Raw genomic sequence first — 15,232 nt, 5'->3', positions numbered from 1 at the left:
GAAGAGGATGTAGATGAAGATGAAATGGGAGATACGACACTGCGTGAAGAGTTCGACAGAGCACTGAAAGACCTGAGTCAAAACAAGGCCCCGACAGTAGACAACATTCCATTAGAACTACTGATGGCCTTGGGAGAGCCAGTCCTGACAAAACTCTACCATCTGGTGAGCAAGATGTACGAGACGGGCGAAATACCCTCAGACTTCAATAAGAATATAATAATTCCTATCCCAAAGAAAGCAGGTGTTGACAGATGTGAAAATTACCGAACTATCAGTTTAATAAGTCACAGCTGCTTCAGTTCTGCGAGCAATTCGGATCACATTGAGCATGTGGGTCAGTGAGCCAGTAGTGCACTATTGAGGAACAGAACCATAAGCTAGTTGTTGAGGAAGGCCTTAATGTCTGAAAGCTTTATTTGTGACAGTCTTTTTGTCATGCCTAACTGCGACTCAAAATATGCGAGGAAGCATTTTGACAGCTCTCACACCAGGATGATTACTAGTGTGATGTCACTTGTTGTGTATCAACAATGAAAACGTACTGATTCTCAATATTTACTAAAGCAGTTTCACTAAAGCATGTTTCTTCATTATTTCTTGCATATATGTCATAACAGCAGATTCTTTGGAGAGTCATTAATAAATGTGGAGTGTGGTTACAGTCAACTTTGGTCGCCAGTGACTGTTATTTAGCTTAGAAATAAAAACAATAATCTATGACATTTGTTTACAGTTGAACTAACATAATATGAAAATATTAAAAGTGTAAAAATACTACAATTTTTATTTGTTTACTTTAGATGACAATACGATTTCCTGCTGAACTACGGCAACCACTTGGACTGTCTAGCCCACAGTCAAACTGGCAAACCAATAAATTATTTCCAACTTTTGAGACATATGGTCCAAGGGACAGGACTAAATCCTGTGGGGGAACACCATGTAAGTGTTATTGTTATTATTATTATTAATACTAAAAAATGTCAGATTTCCTTTGGTTATAAACAGTCTGCACCAGGTAACATACAATAGAAAACATAGTTTTTCACTGCTTTACTACACACACTATGGACCGCCACTGGTGACTCCAGTACAAAAAACAAGCTGGTCTGCCCTTTGTAATTTCTTCAGTCTATTTGGAAAACTGACTCCAGGTCCATAAACATGCTACTATGCCCCACACACATCTCCATGTACTTGCTTCAGTCCATCAGGGAAACTGAATCAACATCCCTACTCTCCCCATATGATGAGTGGAATGTTGAGTTCAGGAGAATACCAGTAACATTACTATCATGCATTATGGATCTCAGCACATAATTTTCTTGTAAACGGATTACATTCTGACAGTGAACTGAAATGGGACTTTGTGTTGTAGTTGCACCCTTCCATTATTAACCCCCACTCTGAGTCTTGTAGTAATCTTTAAGTGTGCAGTATGCATTAGTTATGAAGTATGTTTTTGCTGTCTTTCTAACTCAAATAGTAATCTTTTGAGCAATGGAAAACCCAGGATGGAATGTAACAATATTATGAAAAGTATAGTTGTTACCATATAGTGAAGATGAGTTGAAAATTGCCCGAGTTGTGCCTATTTTTAAAAAAGGAAACAGGAATTTAGTAGAAAACTTTCGACCCATTTCTGTTCTTCCAATAATATCCAAAATCTTTGAGAAAGTAATATACATAAGAATCTGGAACTTCCTGGTACGCAAAAAAGTGATTTCTAAGGGGCAGTGTGGGTTTGTCTGGGGGTTATCCACCATTACAGCAGCATCCAACTTAGTCGAAGGTGTCACTCAAGCAATAGATAATAAAGAACATGTATGTGGCATCTTCATAGACTTACAAAAAGCATTTGACTGTGTTGATACGACCATATTGCTGGACAAACTGTGGAACTATGGCATTTGAGGCACAGCCCATAATCTGGTGAGATCCTACTTGACAAATAGGAAGCAGTTTGTGTCTATTAGCACTACAGAGGGAGCAGGCAAATCAAACACCACTGACATAAATTTTGGTATTCCACAGGGGTCAATATTAGGACCACTTCTTTTTATTATCTATGTAAATGATATTCAGTCCATAACAAACCATGCAACAGCTATCTTATATGCAGATGATACCACGTTAATATGCAGCAATCCAAGCTATTCACAGCTAGAAGTGGAATCCAATACTGCAGCAGGCTTAATTCTGCAGTATTTTAATGAAAACAACCTAAAATTAAACACAAATAAATCTGTCTATATTGAATTTGATCTTGGGAGGCAAAAAACTCATGAAAACAAAATCTTAATGGGTGACGAATACATTAAAAAACAATACTCGACCAAATTTCTTGGCCTGACACTAGATGCAGAGTTAAACTGGTCTGATCATGTGAATGATATTTGCAAAAAGCTATGTACTACCATATATGTCCTAAGAAAACTGACACCTTTTTGTAACATCACCACTCTGAGGCAAATATATTTTGCACTATTTGAATCCCATCTAAGTTATGGGATAGAGGTTTGGGGATCCAGCAGTAAAGGTAACATGAAAAGTGTACTTACCTTACAAAAGAAGGCACTTAGAATTATGGGAAAGAAATGTGCCAGGGAGTCCTGCAGAAATTTGTTCAAAGAATTTAAAATACTAACTGTTCATAACCTGTATGTGCTGAAGATAATCATTATGGCAGTAAACAGTAACAAAACACGTAATAAATAAATACACGATCACAACACTAGAGGCAGAGAGAGACCCCACATCATCTCTCATAGAACAACACTTTATGAGAAAAGCCCTCACTATGCAGGCATAAAACTACTGATTGCTTTCATCCTAATATCTCCAAATTGCCCATTACAAAACTAAAAATGAAATTAAAATTATGGCTTCTAAACAATCCTGTATATTCAATAGATGAGTTTCTAGATTTAGTACACTCGTATGATGGAAGACCATCTATCTAAAAATATATGTAATCTCAGATCTTAGACTGTGTCACAAACTGTAAATATTTGAATGTCAGATATGAATACTGTGTTACAAACTGTAGATTCCTTAATCTAAGTATGGCAATAACAATTTTGTTTATGTATAGTCCATATATGTAACTCTGTTCTCTCAACTAAATTTAGAACAAGTTGTGTAGATAAAAGTGCCAGCCAATAATATGTAACCCTAGTAATTAAGGCTCTGACTTATCCAGAAGACTGGAACAAAAAAAACCTTTTTTTGTAATCAGTTGATGTTGGATCAAAATAAATAAATAAATAAATGCTGAGTCGCAGATGGGCTCAACAAAAAGGCTTCCGACGCCAGAGACTGTGGCCGCACATGTGTATGCGTGTGTGAGTGTTTGTTGTTGTGGTCTTCAGTCCAGAGACTGGTTTGATGCAGCTCTCGATGCTACTCTATCCTGTGCACGCTTCTTCATCTCCCAGTAGCTACTGCAACCTACATCCTTCTGAATCTGTTTACTGTACTCCTCTCTTGGCCTCCCTCTACGATTTTTACCTTCCACACTGCCCTACAATACTGTGAATGTGTGTGTGTGTGTGTTGTCTATTTTGACAAAGGCCTTGTTGGCCGAAAGGTCCCTTTCTGACAGTCTTTTTGTTGTGCCTGTCTGTGACTCAACATCTCCGCTATGTGGTGAGTAGTAACTAGCCTTTTCATAATATTGTTACATAGTAATCTTTTCCATCTTCTTAGGCAATTATTTTCTGATAGAAAACGCAGTATGGAGTATTTATTTGTTTTTTGTTGGTTAATGGAAGTTCAAACTAGCTCTTGTTCTATGATTATGTATAGAACTATAAGTAAAATATTTAGTCTACTAATGGTTTCCCTGGTATGTACAACAAACTGGATAGATGTACTCAGCCAGTGCAGTAAGAATACCCAGTTTTTTAAATGAACCCAATCACTAGTTTTAGTTATTACTGTGACATAAAGAGCAGTAGATTTTTCCCAAATACTTGGTTTCTCCTAAGATGTGCAGTAATAAGGTAGTTTACTAATAGGCCTAATTCCCACACTTACCCATGGGAGTAAATAAACATAAATTTTAATTGGTTTGTCAGTATACTCTACAGGGGTAGAGTATACTGCAAATTAATGTATAATTTTATTATTTACACAACTCTAAAGGCTTTTATTAATGATGGGATTTATGCAACATAATACGTGAGTGTACAGATGGATGACTTAAATAACTAAAACTGATGCACCAAATTGGTGCACTGACTATGTCATTTTGGCAACAATGGAGAAGATACCATTAATACCAGTGGAATAAAACTGAGAGTTTGTCGCCTTTATTGAACTGAAAGTACTGGTAACTAGTACATTTTTCAGCCGAAATACATATACAAATACACATGGTCTTCACAAGACCTTTGATCTCTTATTGATTAAACAATAGTAAATACAAATCTGGTCTTAAGGGTGATAGACATAGAAGTATATAGGGTGAGAAACTTGAGTACAAACCACTATCTTGTTAAATAAAATATCCAGCTGTGGTAAAGATGTAAGAAACAGAACAAGAGGAAAACTGAAAGAAATCCAAGCAAAACTTTTAAGGACTCCAACAAATGCCTTCAAGCAAAGATCTAACTGAAGAAAGGACAAACATTAAAAATGCCATAACACAGGTGACTAAAGATATACTAGGTGAAAAACGCAGAACAGATAGTAAAAGGGGGCTTAAGATTGGAATGAAGTGACAGAAGAAGACATAGAAAAGAAAAATAAACCATATAGGGTGTTCTTACAGGAACAGACCGAGGAAGCTAAAGAGAAATACATATAAATCAGGAATGGAACCAAAAATATAGAAAGACAGGCTCACATATCCTCATGGGATGCATTTATAAGAAGAATTGAACGTGACATACACAATGGACAGGAAATAGCATATTATCTTATCAGACAGCTAAAAAGAACAACCAAAGATAGTACAACTACAAATATCATTCCTTTAGAAGACTGGATAAGTCACTACACAAAATTACGATATAGTCCAGGTGTAGAAGAGCCAATGGAAAAGAAAGCACAGGTATGGACAGATTTAACAGATTTGAAAGAATTGAAACAAGCATTCAAGAAAACAAAAACAGGAAAGCACCTAGATTAGATAGAATTAATTTAGAGCTGATAATTTACAGTAGGACATTTCTAGAATTCAGAATGCTCCATCTATATATCTGTAATTATTTGTGTACTTCTGTTTCGATAACTTTTGTGCACCTTCATTCCTCTGGTATTTCACCTGTATGCCATATAGAAGGAAAATAAATTTTGAAGAAGAGAAAGACATAAAAAGTAAATTAACACCTATCAAGACATACATGGCACAACAACAAGAACACTGCAGGGTAAAACTAGAAGAGACACTTAAATGAAATTTTATAACAAAGTTCTAAGACAACTTGAAAAATCAGAAATGAAGATCCTTAGATCAGTGAAAGGCTGTAAAAGAAACTCCAGAAAAGACATGATGAAATAAGGAAAGCCATTAACTGAAAAAATAATACAATGAAAGTAGGATTGGAAAGAGTATGTTTTGTGTATGTCACTTCACAGAATACCATAACAAGAAATGAAATACAATTCTATTGGAAGAAGGGGAGTGGGAAGGCTGAGGAAGAGATGTTGAGACTGGAACATGCCATAAGGCCTAATCCGAGATTGGCAGAAGAAAAGGAAGAAATTGATGTGTAATACTCAAATGTGGTAGAAGCCGTACAAATATGTTGTTGTTGACTATCTCAAAGAGAAAGCGACCGTTATTAACAAAACACACATTGAGACTGCACATTTTAACCAACACCTGATGGAATGGGGTTTCAACAATGTGGATTGAGTGTCACCCAAATGATAGACATGTAAATACTTAATACTTCCATCAAGTGAAATGTGCATTCACCCATTCACAATGTTAGTGTGTAATGTGTAACCTCCACACATTACTATATCAAAGGCAGAAGTTGACACAAGATACTCTTTCACCAGCAAAACATTTGAGTCAACACTGCAAATGTCATAACATTGAACATGTACCGGTTTTTATTTCAGTAGATTCCACCTTATTTTTCTACGTATAATTTCGATAGAAGAAAATTTTGTGAGAATATATGCTTACCAGATGAGGAACTAGTCATGTAAGTTGTGGAATATGATGCAAAGTTTGTCAGAGCTTAATTCTCTGGTGGTACGAAAAATCAGAATTTTGCAGGGTGAATCACCCCCTGTGAGATCAACCAATAACAAAATAAATTTTAACTTTAATTACTTATAATTATTTGTCATTATATTCTAGATATCAAAATTAGGTAAAATCCAAAATTAAACATTACGTTTCCGATTTATCAATTTTTAAAGTTTCCAGACTAGTGCGATTTTTGTCATATTTTGAAATCTTAATACGGCCATATCTCAAAATCTGTTAGATGTACTATCATGCACACCAGTTTATTCAGTTTCTTATAAACTTTAAAAATATGTGCTACTTGGCCATGTTCAGTAAAATGCTAAATATTTCGTAACAAAGCTGTATTCTAAAAATATATTATTATTATTGTTACAGAATCTGGCCAGTTACAAACTGCTTAAAACCTAAGAGTTAAGTCTTTTTCTTTCTATGTTCCAAGAACTTTTTCATGCCTTGGTTGTTGGCCTGCCTTGTCCGTCGTTTCTGTTGTTGTTGGACAGGAAATTTTGTAGTATTTATCAGTAACCTGAAACTTTCCCTATCGTGTATGGTGTCTTCTGAGACGTTACGTTTTCTCAGATCCCTTCCAGCTATGACGTGACCTTTTTTTTAATTTGGAAATAAAATTAAAATTTTTCTTCGTTAGCCTATTGTAATCATTACGTAAATATGACCATAAAACTGTAATCTCTTCTTTCTTATTGTGTCTGCAATTTTTTCTACTTTTTGTGAATTGACCTTCATTTCTTCTATTCTTCCGTTTGGTGTTGTACTTGGTGGGGAGGGGGCGTGGTAATTCCGACGATAAAAGATCACTCGCACTCCCGTCACATACTATGAATACTTAACATCCCCTCAGCCTCAGCGTACACACAAGGAGTGGAGCGTACAGCGCGTATTACGATGGGGAGGGGGAGCGTTGGAGCCAGTGGTTCTACGTCCTCACATTGTTTTTGTTACTGTTTGAGATCTAAAAACCTTTCGGAGTATTTTCCCCTTCTTTCTTTTCCAATTTTCCTTTTTCACCTCTTTTATTCACTGTTAGGAACTCAGATCCATAAAGTGATAATTCTATTCTTCGATCTTTCCTTCATTGTGGTTTTATTTAATCCGTTATTCCATTTGATTGTTAGGTGCAACAGGTAGAAGACGTGCGTTCGGTTGCTTCACATTAGAGATTTTCATAGAGATAAAGTCATGCTGCACTGTAGGTGGTGTAGAAGTGTGCACAGTGAAAAATCCGTGCAATACGCACGTGCGAAAAAATATATATATGTACCAATAAGTATTGCGATACGTTTTGAATTTGCGAACATTCGCGATAAACTCGTACTGTTATCGTCAATTGCAGGCTTAAACTTAATTGTGCTCTTTTAAAATTTTTGAGAACAGTAGGCCTGCCCTTGTTCAAAACAATCGTTCTCTAATTTCGTTGTGCAATTGCGTGGGAGGGTTAGGTTATTTTAAGAATCTTCGGACGCTTACCAACTATATTTTCGTAAGTTACCGGTTTGAGTGTTTTGGTTACATAATTTATTTCTTAGCAAGTCAGCGTTTGTGGTTCAAAGTTCTGTCAAAAAATACGTCACCTCATTAACTCAGAAAACCGTGCATTTTTGAAAATTTTCAGAAGCTACCATTGCCCTTTGCATAATCTGCGAGCAGACTGTAGCAAATCGCCGTTTGTGATTTAGTTACTGTTACATCTGGTTTTCTGTTAAAGAGGAGTAACCCTATATATTATCTGCACGTATTGTGAATTAACACTGTTTTCGAGCTTGCTAACAACCATAATTAACCTCCAAACGATTTAGAAAACTGGTAGTTTTTACCATAGGGTTTTGTGTTGCGTTAATAGAAATCTCGTTTTGTGTATTTGCTTCATTTACTATAGGGAATTAGTAACTTTTTAGCGCAACAGACTGATAGATAGTCATCGGTCTTAATTTAAAGTTATTAGTTCACTGCCTAATAATACATTGCAGCAGCCGAAATGGAGCCCAACTGTGAACGCTGTTCTTGAACATGGGATGAGTGGGTTGACGTTCGTAAGCAGCAGGAAATCACTCTGACTACTGTCAAACGATTAGCAAAAGAGCTTCCGGGAGTTGTTCCCTTGTGATACCTGTACCAGACGTATCTCAAGTACTATCCTGTCCCATGGATCCCAGTTCCTATGCAGAATGTACACAATCTGTCATTATAGATTCAAGTGATAGCGAGTGGTGTGGCAGTGGTGGATCTAGGCATCATGTACAAGGTGGAAGGGGGCCAGGGATGACTCAGGGTGTTGTACCAGCCCCCTAACAAACAACTTCGAGGTGCTGCCTGTCACTAAAACTGAAACTGAGCCAGTTGTAGTAAATTCACCTGTTTTGGGGAAACCTGTTTTGTCCGATGTCAGCAGGAGGCAAGCACAAGAGGGTAGGGATCTGTAAATCATCGGCAAATGATGCCAAATGATGGTACCCTATAGGAAAATGGCAGGAAAGGACACAAAGTACACTCAGTGTGTATGGCTATTCCGGCAGACATTGAGGAAATGAAGTGCAACCAACTGCAGACTTTGGGGCACACTACAGCAAATGATCCCTGTCGTCAGGGCTCCGAGGTCTTTCCAGCGACTGGCAGAGAAGGTTGAGAAGACTAGCCTTGCACATGGAGTTTCCAGCATTGTCCCAGAACTGATCGTGGCCCTCTGGTCAAGGAGAAGGAATGAACCAGAGACTTCGACAGTGCTTTGACAAGGTACTCTGCGACTTCCTGGACTTGTCCCATAGGAATGAGAACTATAGGGTCCCCTTAAATGGGACACATGTGCATTACACATGAGAGGCTACTCAGGTAGCTGGCTGACTGTGGTGTGCACACAAGCATTTTTTAAATTAGGTGACTCTCCTTACAATCCAGATAATGATAGGTGTAGGAAACCCAGGAATATCAGTGTAAGACAAAAGAAGTCCTCCTACAGGTCAGAGTATTAATATCCTAATGGTAAACTGCTGAAGTATTCACAGCAAAGTGCCAGAGTTTGAAGCTCTTCCAAAAAGCAATGAAGGTCACATCATGCTAGGTACAGAAGTCTGGTTGAAACCTGAAATTGGTAGCAGTGAGATTTTTGGGGAAAATATAAGTGTACGTCAAAAGGATAGGCAAATGGGAAATGGAGGTGGTGTTTTTGATGCAGTAGACAAGAAATGCAAATCCACTGAGGTAGAAATTTAAGTTGCATGTGTGCTTGTTTGGGCAAGACTTGGTATCAGTGATGGGCATAAAATGATGATTGGATCCTTCTGTCACCCACGAGACTCATCTTCCAGTGTAACGAGAAACATTGAGAAAACCTCAGTTCACTTGTATGTAAGGTCCCCAATCATACTATAATCATTGGTGGAGACTTTAATCATCTGACAGTTAACTGGGAAAATTACAGTTTTTTTAGTGGTGGGGGAGATAAGACATCCTGTGAAACTTTTGATAAGACATCCTGTGAAACTTTACTAAGTGCTTTCTCTGAAAACTACCTAGGACAGCCTCACCCATGATGGAAATGTATTGGACCTAATGGCAACAAATAGTCCTGACTTCTTTGAGGATGCCCACATCAAAACTGGTATCAGTGACCATCACGTGATTGTGGCAACAGTGATTACGAAAGTAAAAAGGACAACTTAAACAAGGAAAAAGATATATGTGTTCAGTAAACTAGATAAAAAGTCAGTAGTGCCATACCTCAGTGAAGAACTTGAAACTTTCAGCGCAGGGCAGGAGCATGTTGAGGAACTATGTCTCAGGTTTAAACAATAGTTGACCATGTACTGAACAGATATGTACCCATTAGAACAGTTCTTAATGGGAGAGAACTTCCTTGGTATACAGTCACTGTCAAGAAACGTCTAAAGAAACAGAGAGTACTGCATGATAGGTGTAAAACAAAGCACAGGGCTATAGATAGAGAGATGCTGAATGAAACACATTTGGCTGTCAAGAGAGTAGTGCCCGAAGCCTTCAATTACTACTGTAGCAGAATATTGTCAAGTGATCTTTCACAGAACCCAAAGAAATTCTGGTCGTACGTAAAGGCTGTTAGTGGCACCGATGTTAGTGTCCGGTCCCTAGTGAATGAGAGGCACAGAAATATAGTAGCAAAGCAAAACCTGAAATGCTTAACTCCATTTTTAAATGTTCCTTTACAAAGGTAAACCCATGAGAATTGCCTCAATTTAATGCTTGTACCACTGAAAAGATGAATGAAATAAGTATTAGTGTCAGTGGCATTGAGAAACACTAAAATTGTTAAAATTAAATAAAACTCCAGGGCCCAATGGAATCCCAGTCAGATTCTGTACTGAATTTGCAGCTGGGTTAGCCTCTCTTCTAACTATAACCTGTCATAGATCTGTAGAACAAAAAACGATGCCCAGTTCTTTGAAAAAAGTGCAGGTCACACCCGTCTACAAGAAGGGTAGTAGAAGTGATCCACTAAACAACTGTCCAATATCCTTAACATTGATTTGTTGTAGAATCTTATAACATATTCTGAGCTCAAATATAATGAGGTGTCTTTAACTGAATGACCTCCTTAATGTTAACTAGCACAGATTTCGAAATTGTCGATCATGTGAAACCTAACTAACACTTTTCTCAAATGACATACTGAAAGCTTTGGATCAAGGCAATTGGGTAGATGCTGTATTTCTTGACCTCCAAAAAGTATTTGACTCGATACCACAACTACTCTTATTGTCAAAAGTAGGATCTTATGGGGTATCACGTGAAATTTGTCACTGGATTGAACACTTTTTGGTAGGGAGGATGCAATATGTTACTTTGGATGGAGAGTCATTGTTGGATGTACAAGTAACTTCGGGTGTAACCCAGGGAAGTGTGTTGGGCACTTGCTGTTCATGTTGTACACTAATGACTTAGCAGACAATATTAGCTAATAGTAAAATCAGGATTTTTGCAGATGACGAAGTTATCAGTGATGAAGTACTGTCTGAAAGAAGCTGCATAAATATTCAGTCTTCTTAATAAGATTTCAAAGTGGTGCAGAGATTGGCAACTTGCTTCCAATGTTCGGAAATGTTAAATTTTGCACTTATAGTACATTGAAATAGGCCATCTCTTGCAAATACCTTTAACACTTTGTAGGGAATGATCACATACGTTCAGTCATGGGTAAAGCAAGTGGTAGACTTTGGTTTATTGGTAGAATACTGGGGAAGTACAATCAATCTACAAAGACGATAGGTTCACATCACTTGTGCGACCGGTTCCAGAATATTGCTCAAGTGTGTGGGACCCGTACCATATATTGAACATATACAGAGAAGAGCAGCATAAATGGTCACAGGTTTGTTTAATCAATGGGAGAGTGTCACAGAGATACTGAAGGAACTGATCTGGAAGGCTCTTGAGGATAGATTTGAACTATCCTGAGAAAGTCTATTACCAAATTTAAAGAACTGGCTTTAAACGACTACCCCAGGAATATGCTACAACCCCCCACATATCACTCACAAAGAGATCATGAGGATAAGATTAGAATAATCACTATACACACTGAGGCAATCAATTAATCATTCTTCCCGCACTCCATATGTGAATGGAACAGGGAGACACCCTAATAACTGGCACAATGGAATGTATCCTCTACAATGCACCTCACGGTGGTTTGCAGAGTATAGATTTAGATGTAGGTGTGTGTATCCATTTTCTTAAAATCTTAACTTTTCAAATGTCTTGATGTTTCTGTGTTGTGTCTATATATATTTTTCTCTGCTCTCTTGGTTTTCATATATTCTGTTTTCTCACATTTGTAATCTAGTTTGAGCTGCAGTTTTGTGAAGTGTATCTATAATTATCTTTGTGTCTGTTTCGTCCGTAGAATTTACTGCAATGTCATCAGCAAAACCGAGATATTTCAAATCAGATCTTTCTCTTTCTTGTCCTAGGTGGATTCCTTTATGTTTTTCTCTTGTAGTTCTTTATTCCACTCTCCCGTGATCTTGTCTAAGGCCAGATTGAAACAGTTGGTGAGAGCCCATCAACCTGTCAAACTCCTGTGTTAATCCTGAAGGGTTCAGAAACTTCTAGGAATTTGGCTTTTGGGTCATTCCACATCAAGGGGTCCCCACTTGACCATTTCCAAATATAATGAAATTTGGTGTGAAGGTTATACATGGTCTTTGATGGTTATACACCAAATTTCAGTTCATTATCTTCAGTGTTTGAATTCGTAGGGGATTTTAAAAAGAGGCTACTCACCTCCGCATCATGTACGAAGGCGCAAATGTGCCAACTTTGCTAGGCTTTTTTAAAAGTTCTAGCAAACAATTGGTCATTTGCTTTAATATACATAGACAACGTTTTATGCTGAATCACACCATGGCAAGACTTAGGGATTTAGCCATACCTAAATATAGATACAAGCCTCTAAAATGGTTAAAAAATTCGTCGCGCTATTCTGAGAGCCATGGTTTGTTCGACCCCTGCCACTTTTTGTGTGAGCCAATCATGCAAAAACTTCAGATGGCTATTCCTACTTATGATGTCTATATAGCAATCAAATTTAATTAGCACTGGATGCCCAGATGAAAAGATATGCATCTGCAAAATTGGCCAAAATTTTCCACTTGCAAATTTTAGGTTATTTTGGGGGGGGGGGGCAATATCTCAACTGTGTCTTCTTTAATCCTCTTTTTCTTGTCACAGCTGGCAAAACATCCTTTAAGCTTTCAAAGAAAGCTTGTTCAATTTCTGGATCTTCAGTTTGACGAGTAAGAATACGTTTCAAAAGTTATTATTTTAGCACTTCTAGGAGATTGAAAACTCAAATATTTTGCTCTTTAAGTCCCATAATTAATTATTTTTATTCGAATGTATAAGTCAGTTTCAAACATTAATTTAACACACAACATTAAAGTAAGTGTAGTACAAAACACAGCAAATTTGCAGAACAAAAATACCAAAGAGTCAGTTCCATTTTTCGTTAAGCACTTCTACAATTTTGTCAATAACAGATTGTGGATAACTGTGTTGTCTTCCTGGTGATGATGTTGATGGGGCTTCTAAAGTCATGAAGATATGTTGCTCAGGAATCTAGCAGGTATCTTTAGCAGTCGGCCAGTGGAAGGAACAAGCATGACCATATGGGTGCATAAATCTGATGAGGACGTCTTGTTGTTCATGTGAAACTTCACGTTTCCAACCCACCAGAAATTGCCATCCATACAAATAACATACTGTCCTGGTTGTAAACTTGGAATTGAGACTGCTGGAATTTCTTCATCTGCTTCGAAGGCGTTAACTGTGAATGCTGTAGCATAATTGGAAACTCTGCTTACTTTGAGCTGATAACAATTAATTGATTTTCTCTTGTTCCAGCTACTGTATGTCCCACGGTAAACCTTTTTTCTTGAACTGGGTAGATTTTTTCAATTTCTTCTTTTGGTATATAAAAAAGGTTTATGCCTGGAATACTATCATCAAAGAATTTGAATAAATCATGTTGTTGTTCGTGTTGTGGTCTTCAGTCCTGAGACTGGTTTGATGCAGCTCTCCATGCTAATCTATCCTGTGCAAGCTCCTTCATCTCCCAGTACCTACTGCACCTACATCCTTCTGAATCTGCTTAATGTATTCATCTCTTGGTCTCCCTCTACGATTTTTACCCTCCACGCTGCCCTCCAATGCTAAATTTGTGATCCCTTGATGCCTCAGGACATGTCCTACCAACTGATCCCTTCTTCTAGTCAAGTTGTGCCACAAACTTCTCTTCTCCCCAATCCTATTCAATATCTCCTTATTAGTTACGTGATCTACCCACCTAATCTTCAACATTCTTCTGTAGCACCACATTTCGAAAGCTTCTATTCTCTTCTTGTCCAAACTATTTATTGTCCATGTTTCACATCCATACATGGCTACACTCCATACAAATACTTTCAGAAAATACTTCCTGACACTTAAATCTATACTCGATGTTAACAAATTTCTCTTCTTCAGAAACGCTTTCCTTGCCATTGCCAGTCTACATTTAATATCCTCTCTACTTCGATCATCATCAGTTATTTTGCTCCCCAAATAGCAAAACTCCATTACCACTTTAAGTGTCTCATTTCCTAATCGAATCCCCTCAGCATCACCCGAATTTATTCGACTACATTCCATTATCCTCGTTTTGCTGTTGTTGATGTTCTCTTATATCCTCCTTTCAAGACATTGTCCATTACGCTCAACTGCTCTTCCAAGTCCTTTGCTGTGTCTGACAGAATTACAATGTCATTGGTGAACCTCAAAGGTTTTATTTCTTCTCCATGGATTTTAATGCCTACTCCGAATTTTTCTTTTGTTTCCTTTACTGCTTGCTCAATATACAGATTGAATAACATCGGGGAGAGGCTACCACCCTGTCTTACTCCCTTCCCAACCACTGCTTCCCTTTCATGACCCTCGACTCTTATAACTGCCACCTGGTTTCTGTACAAATTGTAAATAGCCTTTCGCTCCCTGTAATTACTCCTGCCACCTTTAGAATTTGAAAGAGAGTATTCCAGTCAACATTGTCAAAAGCTTTCTCTAAGTCTACAAAAGCTAGAAACGTAGGTTTGCCTTTCCTTAAACTTTCTTCTAAGATAAGTCATAAGGTCAGTATTGCCTCACGTGTTCCAACATTTCTACGGAATCCAAACTGATCTTCCCTGAGGTTGGCTTCTACCAGTTTTTCCATTCGTATGTAAAGAATTCGCATTAGTATTTTGCAGCTGTGACTTATTAAACTGATAGTTCGGTAATTTTCACATCTGTCAACACCTGCTTTCTTTGGGATTGGAATTATTATATTCTTATTGAAGTCTGAGGGTATTACGCCTGTCTCGTACATCTTGCTCACCAGATGGTAGAGTTTTGTCAGGACTGGCTCTCCCAAGGCCGTCAGTAGTTCTAATGGAATGTTGTCTACTCCCGGGGCCTTGTTTCGACTCAGGTCTTTCAGTGCTCTGTCAAACTCTTCGC

At 37.7% G+C, this 15,232-nt stretch overlaps 1 protein-coding gene across 2 annotated transcripts in view; it reads left to right on the top strand.

The window, feature by feature from the left end:
* LOC126237527 (phospholipid-transporting ATPase ABCA3) overlaps positions 1 to 15,232 on the top strand; it is a 707,258-nt gene that overhangs the window by 137,837 nt on the left and 554,189 nt on the right. For both annotated transcript variants that reach the window (XM_049947708.1, XM_049947709.1), the window contains exon 5: positions 804 to 945. In XM_049947708.1, coding sequence (XP_049803665.1) covers positions 804 to 945 — 142 coding nt within the window. The remainder of the gene's footprint in view (positions 1 to 803; positions 946 to 15,232) is intronic.

Source organism: Schistocerca nitens, chromosome 2 (genome assembly GCF_023898315.1).
Source record: "Schistocerca nitens isolate TAMUIC-IGC-003100 chromosome 2, iqSchNite1.1, whole genome shotgun sequence".
Lineage (NCBI taxonomy): Eukaryota > Metazoa > Arthropoda > Insecta > Orthoptera > Acrididae > Schistocerca > Schistocerca nitens.
The sequence above is the reverse complement of the archived record's forward strand: the minus strand, read 5'-3'. Positions and strand labels throughout refer to the sequence as shown.